General features: G+C 36.7%; 1 protein-coding gene across 4 annotated transcripts in view; it reads left to right on the top strand.

Annotated features, from left to right (window-relative positions):
* The window catches only part of CRYZL1 (crystallin zeta like 1), a 34043-nt gene extending 8132 nt beyond the window's left edge, over positions 1–25911 (top strand). For 2 of the 4 annotated variants that reach the window (XM_058732494.1, XM_058732491.1), the window contains 12 exons: positions 1453–1524; positions 3157–3234; positions 5829–5901; positions 9094–9138; positions 10493–10561; positions 15188–15321; positions 16592–16703; positions 19893–19991; positions 21295–21416; positions 22204–22309; positions 24797–24842; positions 25371–25911. In XM_058732494.1, coding sequence (XP_058588477.1) covers positions 1459–1524; positions 3157–3234; positions 5829–5901; positions 9094–9138; positions 10493–10561; positions 15188–15321; positions 16592–16703; positions 19893–19991; positions 21295–21416; positions 22204–22309; positions 24797–24842; positions 25371–25470 — 1050 coding nt within the window. In that variant the 5' untranslated portion in view covers positions 1453–1458 and the 3' untranslated portion in view covers positions 25471–25911. Of the gene's footprint in view, positions 1–1452; positions 1525–3156; positions 3235–5828; positions 5902–9093; positions 9139–10492; positions 10562–15187; positions 15322–16591; positions 16704–19892; positions 19992–21294; positions 21417–22203; positions 22310–22521; positions 22616–24792; positions 24843–25370 lie in introns of all 4 variants that reach the window. The other 2 variants (XM_058732493.1, XM_058732492.1) reach the window with 2 other exon arrangements.
* The last annotated feature ends 80 nt before the right edge of the window (positions 25912–25991 follow it).

The following is a 25991-nucleotide window of genomic DNA, read 5'->3' as shown; positions in this document are numbered from 1 at the left end:
GGAACAAGGGAGCTTCTGGAGTTCTAGTAATGTTATGTTTTCTTGCTGTGACATGGCCATATTCACTTTGTAAAATTCAGTAAGCTCTTCATTTAGGATCTGTGAACTTTGCTGTGTATATTTTATACTTCTATAAAATTTACATTAAGAAATAGTCTTGAGGCACTTGCATGGCTCAGTCAGTTGTGCATCTGACTCTTGATTTTGACTCCGATCATAATCCCAGGGTCACCGGATTGAGCCCTGTGTCAGACTCCACCCTGAGCATGGAGCCTGCTTAGGATTCTCTCTCTCCTTCCCTCGGTCCCTCTCCCTCGCTCATAAGCACTCTCTCTCTCTAAAGTAAAATAAAATAAAATAAAGAAATAGTCTTGCCATACAATTACAATTGGCCCCTGAACAAGACTGGGGTTAGGGGAGCCAACCCTCCAAACAGCTGAAAATCCACGTGTAAGTTTTGACTCCCAAAAACTTAACTACTAATAGCCTACTGTCGACTGAAAGCCTTACTGATAGCAATCAACTCATATTTTGTATGTTATATATATATATTATATTCTGTATTCTTATAATAAAGTAAGCTACAGAAAAGAAAATGTTATTAAAGTCATAAAGAAGAGAAAAAACATTTACAGGACTATATTGTAAAAAAAAAAAATACACATGTAAGTGGACCTGTGCAGTTAACTCATTTGAGAGTCAACTATGTTATGAAAATTAAACAGTTGTGGAATCCTTAGAGATGCTTCCATAAGTTCACAGAATATAGGTTTAAAACTTCCATTAAGTGGTTTATAAACTGATACAGAAGAATCAGGGATACGGTTTTAATAAGTGTCTTCACTTCACTTTTTGCTTTTTAATGGTCTTTTTTTTAAGACTTTGACAGCCCTTTAAATACCACCTTTGGTAATTAAAATTGAGCTCTGTGGCCCTTGTAAAAAAATTTTTTAACCGCGTCTAATAATTTTTACTGAATAGCAAAGTAAAATCAAGCACCTCACCTTTGTGTGAAAGGTTGAACTACATTCTTAGTAAGACATGTACCCAGAGATTGTTACATATTCTCTTATTTAATCACTTTCAGGAATTATTATCTAAATTGTTTGTTTGAAAACTACATTTATCCTTTGCCAGCATTATTTTTCTTTTTTTTTTTTTAATGTTTGTTTGTTTATTTATTTATTTATTTTGAGAGGGAGAGAGAAAGAAAGAGGCAGAGAGAGAATCCCCAGCAGGCTGCGCTATCAGCACAGAGCCCAACACAGAGCTTGATCTCACAAACCATGAGATTGTGACCCGAGCTGACATCAAGAGTTGGATGCTTTAACCAACTGAGCCACCCTGGCACTCCAGCCAGCATTATTTTTCAATTTTTCCTTTCATTTGGTCTGGGAGATACTTCATTTCATATTTATGTATAAATATATATGGTTGGTTTTTTTTTTTTAGGGGACTATGAAAGGCTTATATTTTCAAAAGAGTTCTACAAATGAAGAAATAACATTTGTATTTCAAGAAAGGGTAAGAAAAATGGTTTGATTATTCCCTATATGTAATAGAATCAGTTTTAAATGACCTGTTATTATTTTAAGTGGCACTAAGTGAGATAAAATTACTTTAATGAAATTTACAAAATGCTTTAATCTTAGGTGAAAATGATGGTCCATATTATGGTATAAATATATTTTTTTAAAGAGTTGCAAAGGAGTTTTTAGTTCCTCAGGGTGGTGGTATAACATATAATTAGGAAAACAGAGTAATCTTGATAGTCTTATATGTTGCAGAATTAACCCAGCATATTCAGAATCCCACAGTAAAGTGAGTATTCAGATTGTAGCCATATTTCAGAAAATATTTCTCTCATGTTGTAAAATGAAAGGGGGGGGGGGGAAGCATTGTTTTCCACACTAATTTCTGGGGTTTGCAAATTTAATTTGCTAAACTTTAAATTGTCTCTCATTTTTGACCAAGAACAGGTAGTAGAATTTTCATGTGTTGGTGATTGAAAGGTTTGTGGCAACCCAGAATCATTCCACTGTCAACTTAGGGCCCAAAACTAAGTGCTATATTTATTTCATGGTAGTAATAAGAATTTCTAGATCATGAACACAATCCAGTTTTTCTGTTATCTTTCATTAACTCCAAAATTAAAGTTAAGTCGGGAGTCTAAATCTCAAACAGCTGGGTTTCTGCCATTAAATCAGGATGAAGCTCTCAGAGGTTTGATTGGCTCTTGGAAAGAATCATGTACAGGTTCATATAGTCATTAGTAAAATACACATATTCATTGATATTATTGAATATCTTCATAATATCACCAAATACTATCAAATCTGAAACTTACAAAGAGACACTCCCAGAGTATCATGTCCATGTCAGATAAAACACTCATCTCTTTGATAGGTTATAGGAGGGGCTACACAAGTAGATATTCCTACCCAGCTTTTGATCTAATTTGGGGGAATATCAGGAGTTGAGGGAAGTATTTTAATTATTGGTGCCAGGATATGGTTATTTGGCAGAAGTGATAATATATTTAATAAATAATATAATAGGTGGATGATATTGAGTGCCTGAGTGTGAACAATTCTTTGCCGTTAAAGGTATATCTAGCTGTGGAATAGGGGGGTAATTAAATGCCTTTAAGTTTGTGCTTTGACCCCAAAATCCCATGTGGCATGCTGAAATGTCCAAGACAGATATAAATAAGGTAAGTTAAGTAAGATACACAAGTGACACTAAACAACTTCATTTATAGCATTAAGAAAATTCCAAAATCAGTGAAGGCTATGTGTCATGTGTATAAGGATATCCCTGTACGTGCAAAGATTTGATGCTTTGAGATTATTTAGATTCAAAAAAAGTATGGTATTTGCTCTACTTTGTTACCCTAAAAATTTACTGCCTACACATATACCCATGTTGGTATCCATTCATTTTCAAAATAACTACCCTACAGCTTTTTAAACATTTTATCCCCAAATTCCCTTTCTACTTTTTGCATTCTATATTATTCGATAATTGCTTATGGCTTTTTCAATTAAATTAGCTATAAGATTTGGAGTGGGGTGTGTTTAGTTTTGTTCAATTATGTATGGCAGTTTTCACAACATAAAGGCATGTTCTCAAAAGAATATTATCATTTGGTTCTAGGAAAATCTTCCTGTTACAGAGGATAACTATGTGAAACTTCAGGTTAAAGCTTGTGCTCTGAGCCAGATAAATACAAAGGTACGATGCTTTTATTTTGACCAAAAGTCAAATGAGAGTGTCCTGGTATATTTAGTGTACAAATAAATCATGATAACTGACTTCTGAGTGCCAAGAAATTAACATCCTTAGAACATTAAAACAGGGAAGATATATAATGTGAATTTGTGTGTTTTTATATTATTATCTAACTATATTATTATTATATTATATTATTATTATATTACATTAGTATCTAACTATATTATTATCTAACTATATTATTCTATATTATTATCTAATAACTATATTATTATCCTACATTTTATATTACTATATGAAATATTTTATAAACTACATTGTGGAAGGCTGAGAATTTATAATTACTATAGCCTATTAATCAAGGAAGAAATTATTTTTATAAATATACTAAAAATAAAACTAGGAATCTCATCGGTGATTTATTAACTATTCTGTAGATATTTCTAGTTAATGTCTTTAGATAGAGTTCACATTCTTCTTGTCATTTTTCTTTGTCTTTCCCTCTTGCTCATACATACATATCCCACCCTCATACAACCCCACAGTAGTCTTCCATTATTGACAAGAAGTACTTGAAAAGTCTTCAAATAGTAAATAAAGTGTGGTTAAATGTGCCATGATAAAGTAGGTCCATTTACTCAGTTTTGTAAAGATTAATACTGTAGTTTTATTGGACCCTTAACTAACTGGATTATAATGCCATCATAATCTCTAGAAATCTAAAAGTTGTCTGCGATTAAGTCACATTTAGGAAACTTACAGAGCAAAGTCATAGGCTTCCATTGGGCAACATGAGCATGACTTGAGAAGTGAATTAGTAAGATGCCTTGAAATCCTTTCACCAGAAGTGCTGGTACTCCTTCCAAGGTGTGCTTTTTATTTTTTTTTAAGTTTATATACTTATTTTGAGAGCGAGAGAGAGAGAGTGCAGGTAGGGAAGGAGCAGAGAGAGAGTCCTAAGCAGGCTCTGTACTGTCAGCACAGCCTGACACAGGGCTCAAACCCTCAAACTGTGAGATCATGACCTGAGCCAAGATCAAGAGTTGGACTCTTAACTAACTGAGCCACCCAGGTACCCCCCAAGGTGTTCTTTTTAAAACTATGAAAAATTCATTGAAATCCCAGTCTAGGAAAATTATCTAGCAGAAAGAAATGGTCCATTAGAGTAAAATCAGTTTAATGAAATATTGTCCAACTATTAACCTTTATGGAATGGTTATGGAAACTGTGGTAATGCAAGAAAATACTTGTGGCGAGTAAAGGACACAGGAGGTAGTTGTTACGTCCATAATGAAGATGTAACATGGCCACATGAAATGAAATGTCCACACAAAAGAAATACTGTAGAACATCCAGTATTTCCAGGAGAATGTCATAGGAAAATCTTAGGAAAAGCATAAAGTTGCACACTGAACAAAAGACTTTTCTGGCAATTAGGTGTATACCAGAAATCCAAAAAATTTTTAAATAAAGGAAGGGTGCCTAGGTGGCTCGGTCAATTCTTGATCTCAGCTCAGGTCTTTATCTCAGGGTCATGAGTTCAAGTGCCGCAATGGGCTCCACGCAAAGCATGAAGCCTACTTTAAAAAAATAAAAACAAAGAAATATGCAAGAGAATTATATCAATTTATTTTTCTTGCTGTTCCTAAAATCCTATGATCTCTTTAAATCTGTCTAGCATCTCTCATATTATTATAACATTATAAGTGGCAGGAACTTAAACTACAGGTTTATGTACACTCTGCCACTTTAAAAGTCAAGTACTTAATTTGTTCAGAATCTAACAAAATACTAACCTCTTGAAAAAGAATTTATCCTTGGGGCACCTGGGTGGCTCAGTCAGTTGAGCATCTGACTTCAGCTCAGGTCATGATTTCACAGCCCGTGAGTTCAAGCCCCGCGTCGGGCTCTGCGCTGACAGCTCGGAACCTGGAACCTGCTTTGGATTCTATGTCTCCCTCTCTCTCTGCCCCTAACCCACTCACATTCTGTCTCTGTCTCTCTCAAAAATAAATAAATATTAAAATAAATAAATAAATAAAATAAAAAAGAATTTATCCTTTAAAAAAAGAAACTGAAATCTGAAATTATGTGGCAGTTGCCCTTCTGTATATCCATCACTTTTCCCATCTGCCCCTTACCTAGGACTTGTGAGAAGCTCATATGATTTCTAAGGACGTGGGAACAGAGAACCTTCTGTTCTCATTGCCTACATCCCCTCTATTCAAAAAGGCCCTCTCCAAATTCCCTTCGCCCCACCAGAATGAAGTGACTGATAAAAAGTATTTAGTCAACCAAGAAGAGTTTGGGCCATAATTTTTGTTGGCAACATAAAAATGCTAAACAAAGAGTGTTAATGGTGATTTGAATAACACACATACCTAAATTCTCCATATCAACTAATTTCTCAGCAAACTCTTTGTTTTCCTACTGTAGAGAGAAACTTATTCTGTGAAGTTACTTGTTTTGTCTTAACTCCAAAAATTAAATCCTATTTGTTTTTTCTGTGGTTTGATTTTTGCTCTTGCGTTCCTCATATATGAGAAAAGGCCAGGATTTATTCTTAACAGTAAACAGTCTTTGTCATGATTTAGCTTCTAGCAGAAATGAAGATGGAGAAAGAGTTCTTTCCTGTTGGGAGAGAAATTGCTGGAATTGTGTTAGATGGTAAGTTTATAGATATAAATATCTATTTATTTTCTAAGATGAAAGAATTAAATGGTAGCTAATTGGTTTACCAGTACAGAAAATTACATATACTTCCTCAAATGTGAAATTTAATTATACAGAAATGTTTCCCTTTTTTAATTAAAAAGAAAAATGGAACTTAATTGGTGTTTTATAATTGAAGAGCTTATTAGAGTTTAGTAAATATTTAGGGATTATGTGTTTAAATCCATGAGTAATCATATGGAATAGAATGATCAACATTGTTCTTTTTATGATATTTACAAACCATAAATTGCCTGTGTAAGTGGGCTTTGGGCCAAATTTATAATAGAAACTGTATTCACATTCAATTTGTTATGTTTGCCTAAAATTGAGCATTTAAAAGTTAAGCAGTTTGCTCATACAAAAATGGGTTCTTGGGAGAAATAACCAGTAAGATTTTATGGTCGCCTTAAATTTAAAAAAAAATTGTTTCTAAGTTTTATTTAATAAATAATGAGTAAGTAGTGGTCTTAACATGCAAGACAGTAAGCCTAAGTATTTGAGATCGTTGTTTTTAATGTTTATTTATTTTGAGAGAAAGGGAGAGTACACATGCACATGTATACACGTGCAGGCAGGAGAGAAGCAGAGAGAGAGGGAGAGAGAGAATCCCAAGCTGGCTCCACACGGTCAGCACAGAGCCTGACGCAGGACTTGATCCCACAAGCCGTGAGATCATGACCTGAGCCGAATCAAGAGTTAGATACTTAAGCAACTGAGCCACCCAGATGCCCTGAGATAATTTGTTTCTAAATAGATCTATGTTTCATATTCATTGCTAATTGGTAGTTCATGATCAGTCAATATGTTTGCTCTTTCTGCATATGTGAATGAATGAATGAATGAATGAATGAATGAGTATATAATGTGGGTTCGACTATTTGAGTTTTACCTGTGATTTTAATCTATAATATATTTGACTCTTCCTCAATGTTTTCTTCAGATATAGCTAAAATACAATTTCTTCTTTCTTCTGCTCAGAATGTAGGAAAGTAAAAGTAAAAATTTTAACAGCTAGAACATGATGAGTCATTTAATTCATTCATTTATATCATCTGACATTTAGTAAGCATTTGCTAAGCGCTTGGGATATTAAATAAGACAAAGTCCCCTGCTGTCAAAGAATTTACTATCTAGGGGAAAGACAGATACATACATATGAGCAGATTATTATGAAAGCTCAGAAGAGAGATACCCAACCCTGCCAGAAGAAACAGGGAAGGCTTCTTGGGTAAGTTAACCAGACAGCAAGGAGGAGAATCATACTCAACACAGAGGATATCATGAACAAAGACAGAAGCAAGTAGTCATGTGATGCATTGTAAGACTCTGTAGAGTTTGGTATTGCTAGAGCAAAAGCAAAGTTCTGGGCAGGAGTCGGAGGCAACATACTTGGCAGCAGAGAAACATTGTGTTAAAATTCTCCTTTAAAAACAGCAGAATTAAAGATAACAAAATATTTTAATGATATGAACACTGATTCCTTCCCCCCAAAATATGAAGCAGGAAGGTAGACAAGGGCTAGAGCCATAATGAGCTCCATATGTCAGATTGGGTTTTAGGGAGATTATTGTTGTGGCCATATGAAGGGTACTTTTGAGGCTGTAGGCAAGAGGACTGGTTGAGGCATAGACTAACAGGCAACAACAGATGACAAAGTCCATAAACTAGACTAGACAGTGGTGGCAGAGGTATGTGTTCACGAAATACTGAGGAAATAAAGTCAGCAGGACTGAATAATTAACTGCAACAGGGAAATAAAAACAGGTTTAAGAGCCAGGAGTGATTTACCCGATTCTGGTTAAGGTATGAATTGGTGCCACTAATTGAGAAGAGAATAGGATCTGATTTGGAGGAAGATGGTAAGGAGTGTGACGGAAGCCAATTGAAAAAGATCAGAGTGATCCCAGGAAGACTGCACAGCAGCAGAAGGGAAAGGGAAAGGAAAGGGAAGGGAAAGGAAAGTACAGTGCATCAGAAGCCGCAAATACTGAGGGATGTTGGTGCAGGAGGGATCCAAAGAAAGAGCAAACTGTGAAAAGAGGACTTAAAAGTAGGAATATCAAACTTAGGGTATCTCGTGGAGCACCAACAGATGATTTCTGGAACTGTCTTGCTGCTGTCCAGCCACAGAGGCCACTTCCAGATTTCCAGCTTCCATCTTCCTTCCTTGAACTACCTCAGTTTTGGTGTCTGGTAACGAGGACTAATAATGCCTACCTCATGGGCTGAATGCCTACTACAAGTAGGCATTCAATGATGTTTGGGGTTTCCTCTCCTTTCTTCTTGTAACTATTTGAACAAAAATATTCTAAAGAATTGACTGAGAGGCGCCTGGGTGGCTCATTCAGTTAAGTGTCCAACTCTTGGTTTCAGCTCAGGTCATGATCTCACAGTTTGTGGGTTCGAGCCCCACATTGAGCTGTGTGCTGACAGTGCAGAGCCTGCTTGGGATTCCTCTCTCTCCCTCCTTCTCTGCCCCTCCTCCATTCGTGAGCTCACACATGTGCTCTGTCTCCCCGCCCCTCTCAAATTAATAAATTAAAAAAATAATAATAAAAGGGGAGGCCAAGGTTGTTGTCCTTTAAAAAAAAAAACAAAACAGAAGAATTAACTGTAGAGGCTTTTTCTCTACATGTGCAGAGAAAATGTAACTATCATTTCTGTGTAGTTCCAAGAAATCTCTTGGCACCAGTGTGAATTTATTTCTATTGTAATCCCAAATCAAAGTAATTTTATGCATGACTCTTACCAGAATCTGCCATTGTATGTCTGAGGTTCTGCAACTAAAATAATGATAGAAGATTGGGCCAGCCACAGGAGGGGTGGAAAGCAGTATAATCCTCATAAGAGTTGTGGAGTCAATTATTTTCCTTCATCCTTAGCTAAAGAGAGAGACATCCTTCTCTGTGGTGTCAACAGCCACATGACCCAGATTTTATGGAGAATTATGTGGAGAATCCAGATTTGAAGTACTCTGTTCTACAGTATTTATAGACCATCAAAGTGCCCTAGAAGTTCTTGGCCTTTCCTCGGAGTCAGTGACTTTTTTTTAATATAAACCCATGGATTTGTTTCAATAGCTAAGTAATTGAGTAGTATTTAATAACCTCACAATACGAATTGTTAATTTTCTCCCCTCTTTAGTTGGAAACAAGGTATCATTCTTTCAACCAGATGATGAAGTCGTTGGTAAGTTACAATTTATAGCCCTATTTCAAGTCCAATCTATTTTACTGTCATCTCTTCTTTTTCTGAGACAGTTATTAATGTTTATTGTGTCCCCTGCTTTGTATGGAAGAATACATATATCCTGACTTTTTGGAATTTGCTTGCAGATATCCATCAATGAAGAAAATTGGGAATTCACTCTCAATAACAGAATATTTAAAACTTTCTTTTTTTTTTTTAATTTAATTTAATTTTTTAATGTACATCCAAGTTAGTTAGCATGTAGTGCAATAATGATTTCAGGAGTAGATTCCTTACCCTCTAGTTCCATTCACGTTAATACTTTCTAATATTTGACTATTGAACAATATTGTAGATGGAAAGATGACCATAGTTGATACTGTGGTTGGTACCGTCCTTTCTTGACAGGACCCCAGCCTGTGGCTAGACTGCAGACTCTGAGAAATGCAGTCACAGGTCACCTGTTTGAACACTGCTGTCTGCCAGGCCATATGGAGGCCCTGCTCTCCATATCCAGCTTGCATTTCGCAGAGATGCTCCCTCTCTACTCTTGTAAAACCAAAATTTTACTGGAAACACTTAGTTTATTGGCTATTTTAGAAATCCAGAGTGAATACTATTTTGCAAATATATATATTTATACTATTCTATCCTAACAGTCACACAAACATATAAAATATGACTTTAATAGTCTCAAAAATTAACCCTTTCTCTATGGAAAAAGATTCATAGGAAGATATTCACCTAAACTGAGAAAATATTTTACTTTATGGCTTGCTTGAAGTTGTTGAAAACGGATTTGTAGAGAGGTTTTTCATCAGCTTTTTCTGGTATTGCCTTTGACTCCTATGTTTCTTGGACTATTTATTTCTGTCTTTCATATCTTTATTTGTCCAAGAAGTCAATGACAGTGTGTTACTCAAGATTCTTTTTATAAGAGACCAAAAATAAAATCAAACTAGTGTAGAGGAAATGAGATTTTACTGGAAGTGTACTAGGGTGTCTTAAAGAACCAAACTGTGGGAAGGTAGCTATTCACCAGGGACAATTTTAATGAGGAACCAGATGCCCCCAAGACTCTGACTTGGCTCTGTACATTGGCCACTGCCTTTACCATCACTCCAAGGTGAAAGAAGAGGGAGTAAAAGATAGTACAGGTGATGAGCATGCATGACAGAAAATGAACAATCCACTTCCCTTCCATACTTCTGAGGTCTCTCCCTTCCCCACACTAGTAATGACTGGAATCTTCCTCAAAATTCCATTGAACAAAATTTAGACTAATACCAGCAACTCATTAGTAGCGAATTCATTTTGAGATTGTTTCCCTGAAGTTTCTCCTGTTAATTTCCAGGAATTCTGCCACTAGATTCTGAAGACCCCGGGCTTTGTGAAGTTGTTAGAGTGCACGAGCATTACTTGGGTACGTGCCAGTCTTTTGCAGCCCATGTAAGTCTTACGTCTTTGATGCGTGGTGTTTAGTAACATTGTGTTGTATTTGCATCTACCTTGAGTAATAAATAACTGTTGGCTGGTCACATGAACACTGCTAGCTTATATTAATATCAGTAAAATTCATATTCAGACCAAACAATATATAGACCTTTAAGTTTCACTTACACTACCATGGACAGAGATTTGAAAAGTGGTTTCTTTCTTGACTCTGAAATTATATCCCTGATCAGAATCTTTTTTTAATTGAAGTATAGTTGGCATACAATGTCATGTTAGTTTCAGGTGAAGAATTTTTGTTTTTTTAACTTCTTATTCTTGGTTATCAATTGAACTTAAAAATATACAAAAATCTAAGGGCTCCTGGGTGGCTCAGTCAGTAGAGCATGTGACTCTTTATCTTAGGGTTGTGAGTTCAAGCCCCATGATGGGGGTAGAATGTACTTTAAAAAAATTAATTTCAGGGGTGCCTGGGTGGCTCAGTTAAGCACCCGACTTCAGCTCAGGTCATGATCTCACAGTTTGTGGGTTCGAGCCCCGTGTTGAGTTCTGTGCTGACAGCTCGGAGCCTGGAGCCTGCTTTGGATTCTGTGTCTCCCTCTCTCTCTGCCCTTTCCCTGCTCATGCTCTCGCTCTCTCTCTCTCTCTCTCTCAAAAATAAATAAACATTAAAAAAAATTTTAATTAATTTCAAAAGGCATTTTTCTGGAAATCTGGGGCCTATGCTTATTTATATGTGTATTAAACCTAGATAATGGAGCCAAGTATGTGTCTTCCTTTGAATGATACAGCTCACTTTCAGATACCATGCCATGAAAGTCTTTGATCCATAGCTATTTTGATGCTATGCAATTTGAAAATTGAGGACCATCACTAGCTTTTTTACAAGTAACTGTACTGTTTTTGATCCCAGAATGTCGTTGGGCCTTATTTCAGCTATCCTTTTGAGAACCTTGTAACTGTGGAATCAACTAAAACCTTTCATTTGGATTCCCAGGCTTGAGTTTTGACTAAGTTCCCTAAATTAAATTGGTATAGAAAGTTAAGTATTGAAGAAACGAACAAAATAAGGCCCATTCTTTTAGCTGTTGCTGAACACTGGAGAATTATAAAATGGACCAGAAGGAGCAAAGCAAATTGGAACATTAGTTTCCTAGCTATAAAGCTTAAACCAAGACAAGCAACCCACACAAAAGACCTTTTATTTTCCTACAAATCAGGAATATTATAGTCCAGAAATCCGTTAACATCTATAAAGAATACAATTCCAGATATTCCTTAAGAAAGAAAATACAGTAAAATGTTTCTTTGAAAGAGGAACTTTCAGAATGGCCACTTACTGTGACAGCTTGTCTTTGGGCAAGACACTGGACACATTCACCAAACTAGATACCCTCTAAGCCCTGTTGCAGCTCCAACAAAAGAGGAAATAATTTCAGTACAGTCCCTGAAGATTTGCTGGAGGAAATATTCAGTGTAGCACAACTCTTTTAGTTTCTACTAATTCTTTAGTGATTTTTTTAAATGAAAGTTCAGCACCCAGTCGCCTTCAAATAAGTCTGTTCTGTCACCACACCAAAGAATTAGGTTCCAAACAGCGTCCCCAAAATGCCTTATTAATCATTTTACAGAATATTAAAGTTAAGAAGCTGAGTAATTCTTCCAGCTCTTTTGTGCTTTCAGTTCTTAAGACATTTATGTCAAAGAATAATTTTTTTCATTCAAAATTTGGTACACATTTTCTGCATTATTTTATTAGACCTAATATAGAATTGAAATTGTAATTCTTGGGTTTGATATGCTGTTGTTATGGTCCTTATATGGCTCTTTTATTTATATTTTCAGTTTCTATAACATAATAAACACTTGTGGATCATCACCTAACACAAAAGCAAGAACCTCAACATTAAACCACATGTAACCATGGAATGTTACACTCTTTGCTATCTAAGTGTAGTTTGATTACTGTTAGCATTTTTTAAAGGACTACGTGTTTGATTTCTTAATGAAAATACAGGTAGCCCTAATTCTTATAATGGGAGACATTGCCCAGAAACAAAAATAAACTTCATGTATCTTGAGCATGCACTGTGCGAGTAGATGTACTTTAGAGTCAGGCATTCACATTTATTAGCTATATGGCCTCAGACAAATTAATTACCCTGAACCGCATTTTATAATCAAGAAAATTGGGAGAATAGGTACCTTTAAGAGTTTGGTAAAGAATAAAGTACCATGTGTGATACCATCTGGTGCTCTATTTTAATGCCTTGCCTGTCTGAACATTTTCAGCGTGTATGCGTAGGTACTCACTTGCCCACTAGATGGCACAGCGTGTATGCGTAGGTACTCACTTGCCCACTAGATGGCACCATTTGGTAAATGCAATGCTCACTGTCCTGTACTGTACCATCTCAACTTTTGAGGAAAAACATTTGAAAGAGCTAGTAAAGACTAGGGAAATGTAATAAAGTTGACCTTAGGCGCCCACATTTGGGGGCATCTGGGTAGCTCAGTCGGTTGAGCGTCTGACTCTTGATCTCGGCTCAGGTCATGATCCCAGGGTTGTGGGATCGAGCCTTATGTCAAGCTACACACTGAGCATGGAGCCTGCTTGGGATTCTCTCTCTTTCTCCCTGCACCCCTCCTCCGCCTGCGCTCTCTCACTCTCTCTCCATAAATAAATAAATTTTTTTAAAAAAATCACATTTGGTGTACAGCATAAGAGCCTAATGATTAAATGTATTAAGGAACAGCTTAATGATCAGATCATATAGAGGTCTTTAAACTATATTAGGAGTTTGCATTTTGCTTCAAGTGTGTTGTTAAGCCATTGATGAATTTTAAACAGATCAATGTTAGCATGTTATTTATGTTTTTAAAAGATCATTCTGATACTTCTGTTTTCCAAAGCCACCATGAAAGAGACTGAAAAGAAGTTATAAAGTTGAAAATAATATTTATAACACATAAACAAGTGAATGATTCATCTAGAATATATTTTTAAATTCCTATAAATTAGGGGCGCCTGGGTGTCTCGGTAGGTAAAACATCCAACTCTTGATTTCAGCCCAAGTCATGATCCCAGGGTTATGGGATCAAGCCCTATGTCAGGCTCCACACTGAGCATGAGGCCTGCTTGAGGTTTTCTCTTTCTCTCCCTCTACCCCTTTCACACATGTGCTCTCTCTATAATAGATAGATAGATAGATAGATAGATAGATAGATAGATAGATAGATAGATATTAAATAAAGCCCTATAAATCAATAAGAAAAGACAAAAATAACAGAAAAATTGATAAAACACTTGAACAATTACTTCACAAAAGGAATTCCAGATGGCCCAGAAACACAGAAAGGTGCTCAGTGTTAGCAGTAGTGAGGGAAAAGCAAGTTGAAGTCACATTAAGAAACCATTACACAGCCACATGATCGGTAAGAATGTATACTAATACGAGGGGTTGATAGAGACGTTCACAGTAATAGGAGTTCTGTTTACACAGCTGTGGGAAAATAAATTCATACAGCCACTTCGCCAGTATGCAGTAAAGTTGAAGGCAGTATACCTGTAACCTGGGATTTCCGTTCCCAAGTAATAGCCTAGAGAAAACCCATGCAACAGCATAACACCATCTTTTATATGAGAGCATGCTTAGCAGCATTGTTTATAACTGCCAACAACTGAGAACGACACAAATGCCCCAAACTGGAAAGTGGGTCACCAAACGAACGTGTTTTCATGTAGTGGAATGCCATAAAACACCCTAAGAATGAAAGCACTGCAGCCACGTTTACACAAAGGGGCATGTCTTAAAAACAATGCTGAGGGGAAAAGCAAGATAGAAAAGAATGCATATGCTATGATTCCATTTAGATAAAGTTCAGAAACAGGCAAAACTAAATGACACTGTTTAGGAATGCATACTTGGGTCATAAACTAGGAAGGTGAATAAGAAATGAAGTTAGAATGGTGGCAGCCTCTGGCCAGAGAGACCAGGCTAAGGCTGTTGGGGTGTGGGCTGTTAGGGTGGTGATTACTTGTATATTTGCTCTGTATTTATTCATCCATCTGTACTTATGTTTCATGTACTTTATTGCATATGTTTTTTTTAATGTGTAATTCTTTTTTTTTTTTTTTCATGTTTATTTATGTTGAGAGAGAGAGAGAGAGGGCATACCTGAGCAGGGGAGGGACAGAGAGAAGGAGAGAGAGAGAATCCCAAGCATGCTCCGTGCTATCAGTGCAGAGCCCGAGACGGGGCTCAAACTCACGAACCATGAGATCGTGACCTGAGCCTAAATCAAGAGTCAGATGCTTAACCGGACTGAGCCAGCCAGGCGCCCCTGCATGGGTTTTATTTCAGAATATAATGTTTAAAAAATGCACACACATACCAGCTCCTATGCTGAGGGTGCACTATGTATGGGTGAGAATGGAACTAGGGAAACCGAAATGTAGGTAAGGATAATAGGAGTAGAGGCTTGGGCCAGCACCAGGGTGGGAGCCAGAGATGGAGAGAAACAGAGATCCAGAGATCCAGGAAGCAGAATTAATGGGACTTGCAAACTGATTGTTTACTCTTGTTCTTTCTGACAGTTCACAAGCCAGAAAAAGTTACATGGACAGAAGCCGCTGGAACCATTCGGGATGGAGTGCGAGCCTATACGGCTCTGCATTATCTTTCTCATCTCTCTTCTGGAAAATCAGTGCTGATAATGGATGGAGCAAGTGTAGGTGCTAATAGTTCTGTTAAGAAACAGATCAAAATTGGGGCACCTGGGTGGCTCATTCGGTTGAGCATCTGACTCTCGGTTTCAGCTCAGGTCGTGATCTCACATTTTGTGAGTTCGAGCCCCACATCAGGCCCTAAGCTGACAGCATGGAGCCTGCTTGGGTTTCTCTCTCCCTCTCTCTCTGCCCCTCCCCCACTTGTGCCGTCTCTGTCTCTCTCAAAATAAGTAAATAAAAAAAAAAGATCAAAATCCAGCAAACTTAGGAAACAGGCCACCCACTTGCTGACATAATTCTTTGCCAACAGCTTATTCATTGATTTCTTTATCAAATTCCCATTTTGTTAAAATAGGCAGCCTTTATTAATAGGAGATAAAACTTCTTAAGTGTATTTAGTTTCTTATTACTTTGAATCTGCTAGTACATTGCCACAAGCTGTGTTTTTATGCCTATGACACAAAGCCTGAAATAGCTCATGAAATCTTTGAAGCAATGCCCTAAAACTCCCTACCAATTTTGTATATCCCTCACACTTAAGTTAATAAGGTATTGATTGCATTTACAGATGGATCACACAAGGTAAAAAATATTGCTAATGTCAACATATTACATGTACCACCAAAAGAATAGCTCAAGACATTAAAACTACATAAAAATAGATTCTGTTACAAACACAATGTTGCAAAACTTGGGGTGAGTTGTTAGAGTTTTATTTTCTGTCTGGCCGTTAATGAAAATTCTTATTTCCCCTGCTTTTCTTTTGCAAAACAGGCAGACCTGTCTTTGTCATTGGCTTCAGCCTGATGTCCAGCATCAAGATAATAGGTTTTCCCTGAACTGACCCCTCAGGTCAGCAAAAGGATGGATCTTTTGAAGGTGCTTTGATCTTTAAAAGAAAAGTAGCTGGACTCACACATAATATGAAATTAGCTTAGACCACCGTGCTGACAAGGCCTGTAAAAGCCCATTTTTCTCTTTCTGAGGCCAAGTGTCTGAATGCAGCCCCCCATCTTGAAATTACATGCAGTGGCCAGACTGGGTGAAAGCAGGTGGTACATGCACCTGTTCTGCCACTCCTTGTGAAGAAGCGAGTCAACCAAATGTCTCAACCTTGTCCATATTGTTTTTCCTTATTTTATCAGATAACATTAAAAACTATACTAAAGTAGCACTCAAACTATTATACTTTATTAAACAGCCTATAAAAGAAGTTAGCTGTGGCGTCTGCCTTATATCTATAAACCTATTTTGTATTTTTTTTCCACACAGGCACTTGGTATGATAGCTATTCAGTTAGCACACCACAGAGGAGCCAAAGTGATTTCCACAGCAGGCAGCCTCGAAGACAAGCAATGCCTTGAAAGACTTAGGCCTTCTCTAGGTGGGTAATATTACTCAACACAGACTTTTAAACAGAAAATTTTAAAGGCATATCACTTTATTTTTTTTTTTATTATTTCTTTTAACGTTTATTTATTTTTGAGACAGAGAGAGAGCATGAACAGGGGAGGGGCAGAGAGAGGGGGAGACACAGAATCTGAATCAGGCTCCAGGCTCTGAGCCGTCAGCACAGAGCCTGACGCGACGTTCGAACTCACGGACCGTGAGATCATGACCTGAGCCGAAGTCGGACGCTTAACCGACCAAGCCACCCAGGTGCCCCAAAGGCATATGGCTTTAAAGGCTGTACTCGTAAAACAAAGTACAAACTCCCAAATGAAAGTCACTGATAAAATGCACTTAGTATCTGCGCTAAGTCCAAGTTTACCTAAGTGATAGTTTTAATTTTTATTCTTTTTAAACCTACATTTCTCAGTGGGTTTTTTTGCCCCATTGTTAGCAACTTACCCAAGTTTGAATTAGCTGAACTTTGACACAGTTTCACAATACCTGATACCTCTTTGTTTTACTCAATAAATCAATATATGTTTGTATCACCTTGTAGGTTTCTCAACCTCTTTTACCCAGTGATATATACCTCTAAAGTTGTCTGTTTTCTGTGATACACTAGGAAGGAAGATAATCCACTTACACAGAAAACCCAGCTCAGATGTAGTTTATAATGAATAGGACATGGTGGAGACTGGGGAGCTCTTAAAAAAGTGAACCTAGGGACTTAAATGTGAGACGTGAAACTATAAAAATCCTAGAAAAGAGGACAGGCAGTAATTTCTCCGACATTGACATAGCAACATTTTTCTAGATATGTCTCTTGAGGCAAGGGAAACAAAAGCAAAAATAAACTATTGGGACTACATCAAAAGAAAAAGCTTCTGCACAGCAAAGGAAACAATCAGCAAAACTAAAAGACAACCTACTGAATGGGAGAAGATATTTACAAGTGACGTCTCTGATAGAGTTAGTATCCGATATTTATTGGATATGCAAAATCAGCACTCAGAAAGCAAATAATCCAATTATGAATGGGCTAACGATATGAATACATGTTTCTCCAAAGAAATAAAGATGGCCAACAGACATGAAAAGATGCTCAACAGCTGTCATCATCAGGGAAATGCAAATCAAAACTACAATGAGATATCCTCTCACACCTGTCAGAATGGCTAAAATCAATAACAAACTACAAGTGTTGGAGAGGATATGGAGAAATAGGAACCCTAATGCACTGCTGGAGGGAATGCAAATTGGTGCAGCCACTGTGGAAAACAATATGGAGGTTCCTCAAAGAGTTAAAAATGGAAATACCTTGTGATTCAGTAATCACACTACTGGGTATTTACCTAAAAAATATAAAACACTAATTCAAAAGGATACATGCGCCCATATGTTTACTGCAGCATTAATATTTACAATAGCTAAGTCATGGAAGCAGCCCAAGTGTCCATTGGTAGATGAATGTATAAAGAAAATGTGGTTTATCTGCAATGGAATATTACTCTGCCATAAAAAAGAGTGAAATCCTGCCATTTGCAACAACATGGATGGAGCTAGAGAGTATAATGCTAAGCGAAATAAGCTAGTCAGAGAAAGACAAATACCCTATGATTTCACTGGTGGAATTTAAGAAACAAAACAAATGTGTAAAGGAGAAAAGAAGAAAGAGAGAGCCAAACTAAGAAACAGATTCAACTCTAGAGAACAAACATGGTCACCAGAGGGGTGGTGGGTGGGGAGACAGGTGAAATAGGTGAAGGGGATTGAGAGCACACTTACCGTGGTGAGTGCTAAGTAATGTATAGAATTGTTGAATCACTATATTGTACACCTGAAGCTAATTTAACATTGTATGTTAACTGTACTGGAATTTTTTAAAAATGTGCTCAACAAAAAATGAGAAGATTAAACCTGACCGCACAACAGTGCATATGGAAGGAAAAAAGAAAATAGAGACTGAAGAAAATGAACAAGGAGCGGAGAAAAGATAGGAATGGAAAAACTAACAGATGAAGAGAAAATAGGATGAGCAGAGTACATGTGAAGGGCAGGCAGGCAGGAAGGAAAGGTTCATTGAGTGTTAATGTGAATGATATGTCCTTAAGTCATCAACCCTGTGTTCGTGAGCCAGGGAGCAGCATCTAGTGAATTTAACTAGCTTGTCCAAGGATATATGACTGAAAGGATTGGAGTGGGATTTGCACCCACCCTTGTCTACCATTGAAGCCTACATTACTCCCATTGTTACATTACGCTTCTAGCAGAGGTAACCAAGACATAGAAGAAAGATTAAGGCAGGGACTGGAGGAAAAGTTATAAGAGCTTGAAAATGAACTGTGTTGAAGAGAAAGATTTCTTACTGGTTAACCCTGCCCTTCCCGGCTGCCTCAGTTCCCTTTTCCTTGTGTCCTCCCCACGCTCACCCCTGTCGCCCACATATTAGATCACTGTTGTTCTACACCTCCAGTCTGAGCAGCTCTAAGAGGAATTCTTTTTTACAGAAAGGTGCTAAAATATACAAAACAAATTATAAACCTGTGTCTTCATTTGCGAGTTCAAAGCTGAGATTTTGTTTTATTCACTCATTGGCTTGTTCTATTGATATAATACTCTAAAGCAACCAGTTAAAAATAGTTAAATTTCACTATGCTGAAAATAATCATGTTTTGTTCCCTTAACCTTCATGATTTTTCTTCATTTTGGGGAACAACTGGGGAAGGCAGTGGGGGCGGGGAGTGGATTTCTATGACTGAAAAAGGATAAAGCAGCCTCTAATAGAGAAGTACCGTATCACACAAGTACATATTTGGCTTTTTAGCTTTAAACTGTATTAAATCTAAACATACTTGAGAAATTGCTTAATCTTTCAGTCTCTGCCTTAATATATGTATCTCTGGGGTTTACAGATTTTCTGTTCTGGCTATATATCTTTTAGCTATAGGGAACAGTCCTCTGTTGAACAGACAAGCCTTGGAACACATTATCCACAAAATGTTCAATATATTTTTTTAATGTAATAGAAGAGTCCCTTACTTTAAATTGATCTTACCACTGTTGGCTTAGAAGAGAAAAAGTACAGTTTGGATCCAGTAATTATTTGAACCACTCAACACATTTCAGAGAACAGAGATTTACTTGTTTTTCTTACAATTGCCTGACTTCCTGACCTTTACAGCCCGAGTCATCGATGTATCTAATGGGAAAGCCCATGTTGCTGAAAGCTGTTTAGAAGAAACAGGTGGCCTGGGAGTAGATATTGTCCTAGATGCTGGAGGTGGGTACTTTACTAAATCAGTAGTCTGTGTTATTTTTGTAGTGTGATGGATGGATTTCAAAATAAATATATATAACCAGGGAATAATTACTAACATACTTATTAAATTGATGTCATGTTCTGTTTTTAACTTTTCTATTTAAACTGGAGCTTCTTTATTACCATTGTAAACACTGTCTGGAAGGGAGAACATGCTTATCTCTAAAATACAGGCATTGGAGTTTAAGTGTCTCTACGGGAAATGGACACACATGATCTCCTCAGTGGTTCCCAGATAATCCACATTAGTTCAGATCTCAGCCAGATACTTAGTCAGTTCTGCTGTGTCTGGCTGCCCTGCATTGGACGGTTGACTTCTGTAATCTCTGTTTGGAAAAAAGTACAGAATTTTGTTCCATTTTTTTTTTTTTTTAATTTTTTTTTTCAACATTTTTTATTTATTTTTGGGACAGAGAGAGACAGAGCATGAACGGGGGAGGGGCAGAGAGAGAGGGAGACACAGAATCGGAAACAGGCTCCAGGCTCCGAGCCGTCAGCCCAGAGCCTGACGCGGGGCTCGAACTCACGGACCGCGAGATCGTGACCTGGCTGAAGTCGGACGCTTAACCGACTGCGCCACCCAGGCGCCCCAGAATTTTGTTCCATTTTTATATTCCTTGAACTTTTGTTAGGTAGTATCTATTTAACACCTAATCTGTACACACTTAGGTAGTGCCATTGCACGTGAAAGATAAGATTCACAAGCCTGCCAAGGGATTCTGTTCATACTTTGTTAAGATTATCTTCTGTGATGAGAATCATAGATGAATATGTCTGTGACCATCTTAATGTGTTTGTTTTTAACCAGTATTTTCAAGACTTGAAATTAACTTAGAAAAATCTTTCAATGAAAGTGAATGTGTGCTTCATTAACTTTTCAAATATACATTTCCAATCATTAAGTCAAAGTATGACTATCTTGAGCTCCTTAATCAGAAGTCAACTTTTCCCCAAGAAGTAAGCTATCAATGTTATTATTAAAGAGGTTATGTTACCTTGCCTGGTTTTCAAATGAAAACAAGTTTTTTGTCTTTAGTTATTTTACTTATAATTACATCTAGAGTAAATTCTATGGCCAGTTTTAATGCAAAAAGTATATTTTAAGGTGTCTGAATATATTGTGTGTTATTGTTTCTAACTTTCTCATTCCTACATTAAAAAGTAAAGAAGACTAGTTTGAAGAATAAATTTTTGCCAGATTACTATAAAATATATTTCTTGTCTCTCTCTCTCTCTCTCTTTTTTTAAACTACTCCCTTGTAAGTGAGATTATATAATAAAGATGATGAACCAGCTGTAAAATTACAACTACTACCACATAAACATGATATCATCACACTTCTTGGTGTTGGAGGCCATTGGGTAACAACAGAAGAAAACCTGCAGGTATTATCAGAAACAATAAAGCATTACTATTACACTAAAAGGAGGTAATTAACAACGAATAATGCCTAAGTCTTTTGAGGCAAGATGTAGAGAAATTATAAATTCTGAATTATACCTGTTTCCAAAGAAATGTAGGTTTCTTTTTTTACTTTAGGTATATATCAGCCAAAATGTAGAAATAGTGCCTAGGAGAGGAGTTCATTCAACTTTCATTTAGTGGTTTGGAAATAGTGACTTTTGAATTTTTTAGTAGTATCTCAAATAAGGTGTTTTTTTTTTTTTTCTCAGTAACAACATTGTTGACATATATGTACCAAAATATTTTCTATATAAAATTATGACAGCTTCCCAGTTATTCAAATTGGAATTTACTACATACGTGTGTTTATACATTGTGTACCAAAATTATATTTCTCAACAGTATTCAAATTAAATATTATCGTGGTTGATATGCAAATACCATAGTTCTCCTATATTAATCTTCACTGATTTTCCGACATCCTCATGAAGATAACTGGTAAGTAGCAGCCAGAAATCTCAGTGCTCACACATGTACTCGTGAATGTGTACACACAGGCTACCACTCTGTCATCTCTACAATGGCCTTTTGGACAATGAATTAGAAAAGAAAACATTACAGTTCACATATTGTTGCTGAAGTTTGTGTGCTGATTATTTGTGCTTTGGGTATTTAATTTGCATAGAAGTTTTTCTGGCTCAAGATAACAATCATCCTTCTGCTATTAAACTCACAGTAAATGATCAATCTTTGTGTATTCTCTCCAAGTTGGATCCTCCAGATAGCCATTGCCTTTTCCTCAAGGGAGCGACGGTGGCTTTCCTTAATGATGAAGTTTGGAATTTGTCAAATGTACAACAGGGAAAATATCTTTATATCCTTTTTATCTACTGACTTGAGTTTCTGGCTTGAAATTTACCATGTACTCTCATCATTAAATTCTTTAATAATGATAATTAATAATAATAGTAGCTAACTCTCATTGAGATGGCAAACAATATTCCAAGTGCTCTGTAGGTATTAATTTATTTAAACATGGAAACAGCACTATGAAGTGTAAATACTATCATTATCCCTTTCTCACAGGTGAAGAAACTGAAGCACAGAAAGGTTAATACATGCCCAAGGATGCAGCTAGAAAGTGGTGGGACAGGAATCACCCAGACAGTCTTGCTGGTTTGTGAGTTGAATGGGAGAGAAACTCTAAGATACATGCAAAATTTTGTTTCATTTTCAACTTGTCATTACAGAAATTACACATCACCTTGACAGGCTGCATCCTTAATCTAAGCTATCATGGAGCTATTAGAGAAGACATTTCAGAATGCCTGTCTGCATTAAAGAGTTTGTGGGGTGTTGTAAGATGAGCAGTGCCAGGAAATCTTGGTCAAATGAAGATGGGTTTGATTTTTTTCTTTTTATGGAATTCATTTAGAGAAAAATCTGGTGAATGAAGCCAAATCATTCCAGTTTTGGTGAAAGTAATGAAATATTATCTTGAGAATGTGAAATCAGTTCCAAAAGAATGGTCCAATTCTCTTTAGAGCAGGGTCAAACTTAAGAATAAAACTTTTATTTCGGAGGTAACTGTTTTAAAGGCCGCTGCACTTGGTAAAAATTTTAATATATTGGATAAAATATAAGTTCTTATTACTAATAGGGTATATCTGTGTGTGAAGAAAGACACTTTCATAGCCTTGAGTTTCTCTCTACTGAATATCATACTTTGCTTTTGTTAAATGTGTGTATATACATATGGTACTTATAAGGCCCACCTCCTCTAAGAGCAATGACAATTCAGAGCTTTCAAATAGGAATATTTAATTAGTACCCTGCATATGTTGAGTTTTAAAAAATACATTTCTTTCTCTTTTTTTAAGATTTTAAGTAATCTCTACACCCACTATGGGGCTCGAACCCACAACTTCGAGATCAGGAGTCACCTGCTCTACCAGCTAAGCCAGCTAGGCGCCCCTACAAAATACATTTCAAAACTGGAAATTTCCCTTAATGTAGTGAATGTGTGAGTTTAAAATATTTCTGATTAAATATTTTTCTATTAAATTTGGAAAATAAACTTAATTTTTAACTTTCTAGAAGAATTCTTCAGATTTCAATTTTAAGCAACTTAATTGTCCACTAATGTAATTATCAAGAATATCATGGGATGATGGGGCACTTGGGTGGCTCAGTTGGTTAAGTATGCGACTCTTGATTTCAGCTCAGTTCGTGATCTCATGGTTCATGCCCATGAGCCCATGGTTCATGGGTTCGAGCCCCATATCAGGCTCCATGATGACAACATGGAGCCGGCTTGGGATTCTCTCCCTCTCCTCTCTGGTCCTCCCCTGCACTCTTGCGTACACTCTCTCTCCCTCTCTCTCAAAATAAAATAAACATAAAAAAAGAATATCATGGGATGTTAACAATAGAGAATACCATGTGTTAAGAGTACCATTAGATGGCGTGTTTTGAATCTTACATGTCAGTAGCTAGGCTGGCTGCTTTGCCTGTGTTACTTAATTCCCTATACACACTCTCTCAGAGTTACTGTTGGCATTTTCGTTTAACAGAAGTAGAGAATTTGTAGTATGTGAATATTCTTTAGGTCCTTTTTAAGAAAATCTATAAAATGGTTTGTGTTCATACTTTCTAATTTACATTTTCTAAAGTCCTGAATTCTAAAGTCCCGGAATCAGACTTTAGTCCTCATTTGTGGGGACCCCTCAGTGGGTTCACACATGAGCCAGTTGCTGCTTGTGATTTAACAGAGACCTCCTTCCAACTGTGTGATTATATGGCATGTGTCATTCGCTGGCACTAGCAATCACATACTCTCAATCCTAATATTATAATTTCAATTAAGTGACTACATGTTTTTTTCTTAATGTTACAGTATTTTTTACTCCCTTCACGACAAACCACAGTTTAACTTTTCTGCACACAAATTTTGAGCTAATTAGCGGCCAGTTTAGTAAATAAATGTGCACCTAACATAAGAGACGTGAGTGTTAACATTGTTTTTTAACTAAAAATACCATACATAGTGCTAAAAGGCAAAGTCGACACCATTTTCTTTCTCCAGATTGGAGGTAACATTAGTCATTACTTAGGACCAGGCATGAGGCTTGCTTCTGTCGTCACTTGTCCTTAGAAGTTTAGGCTCTCTTATGTCACCACTTGTCTCAGGTCGGTTCCGCATTTCCCTGTGTTCTAGGTAAACTTCACAGCCTACAGAATTTCTGTAACTTAAATTCTCAAACTTCTGAGAGTGCTGAACTTAAATGGGTGACCTGCCCAACATCTTCCCTTGTTCAGTTCTCCCTCTGTTAATTGCCACCTTAACGATCTTTCCAGCTACGTATCTTAAAGGATGTGATGGAGAAGTTGTCAAGTGGTGTTTTTAGGTACGCTAAGTAACCAATCACTCTTGTTTATTTTTCTGTTGTCAAGGAGGTAAGGCAAGCATTTCTGCTTCTGTTTCAATATTCACAGCATACTTTAATGCCTCCATGTTTTACTATTTTGTTTAAATAGCTGCTCTTTAGTATTCTTCCAAGTGTATCTTGTGATACACCAATAAGTATTCCCTAAGATAGAAGTGGCCCGTGATTTCTCCTTATGCCGTTCCATATGGTACCACACCACCTTTGCTTTTCTCATCACCCTTCTGAGAGCAACGTGAAATAATCAATAGCTTGAGAAGAGGGAAAAGTACAGTTTTGGTTTTTAAAGTTGGATCTGGGAGTGGATAAAGTAGGCATTTTTCCCCTTCAAAATTTAGCCACTTTTACCAGTGGAAATACTAATGGATGAGTTTGTTTGGATTATTTAAAATAATAGAGTTGAACTATAGCAGTTGTCAACTAGCATCCTATGTGTTCTACTCATCTCTACCTTGACCTGACTTTTCTAATAATTTCATTCTTCTTCAGGCCTCAGTTGGATGAGCCCATTCCACTATATGAGGCGAAAGTTTCCATGGAAGTTGTTCAGAAAAATCAAGGAAGAAAAAAGCAAGTTGTTCAATTTTAATTTTGTTTTTTCTCAGACATCAGTCGGATAAACCCCTTCCAATACTTGAAGCCAGAGTTTCCTTGAAAATTGTCCAGAAAAGTCAAGGAAGTTAAAAGCAAGTTGTTTGGTTTTCCTGCTGTGAGTCAACATGCTCAAAGTTACTTGAAATTTTTGAGAAGTATTTGAAAAATTACAAAAACGGTCAAGACAATTCTATAACATCCACAGGGAATATTCTGAAATTCGTTTTGGTCGTTTCCATACATTTGCCTCGATTATAAAATTCTTTCCATGAAGAAACTACTTTTGAGAAAAGCCACGCTACTCTATTGATAAAGTTGTCTTTTGGTACGTCAAAATAACGTTATTTTGTATCAACTCCGTTCTCAGTACCATCCTTCCTTAGCCAGCCTTTGCTGTCGTAATTTAATCGTTTGAATATATTTTCAAATCTCAAAAGATCTAGTCCATAGATACTTAAAAATTTTTTCAAGTATTCATTTATTTCAGGGTTTCCTTGGGATCAAACGGCACCATCA

The sequence above is a fragment of the Neofelis nebulosa genome, chromosome 5 (genome assembly GCF_028018385.1).
Source record: "Neofelis nebulosa isolate mNeoNeb1 chromosome 5, mNeoNeb1.pri, whole genome shotgun sequence".
Classification (NCBI taxonomy): domain Eukaryota; kingdom Metazoa; phylum Chordata; class Mammalia; order Carnivora; family Felidae; genus Neofelis; species Neofelis nebulosa.
The sequence above is the reverse complement of the archived record's forward strand: the minus strand, read 5'-3'. Positions and strand labels throughout refer to the sequence as shown.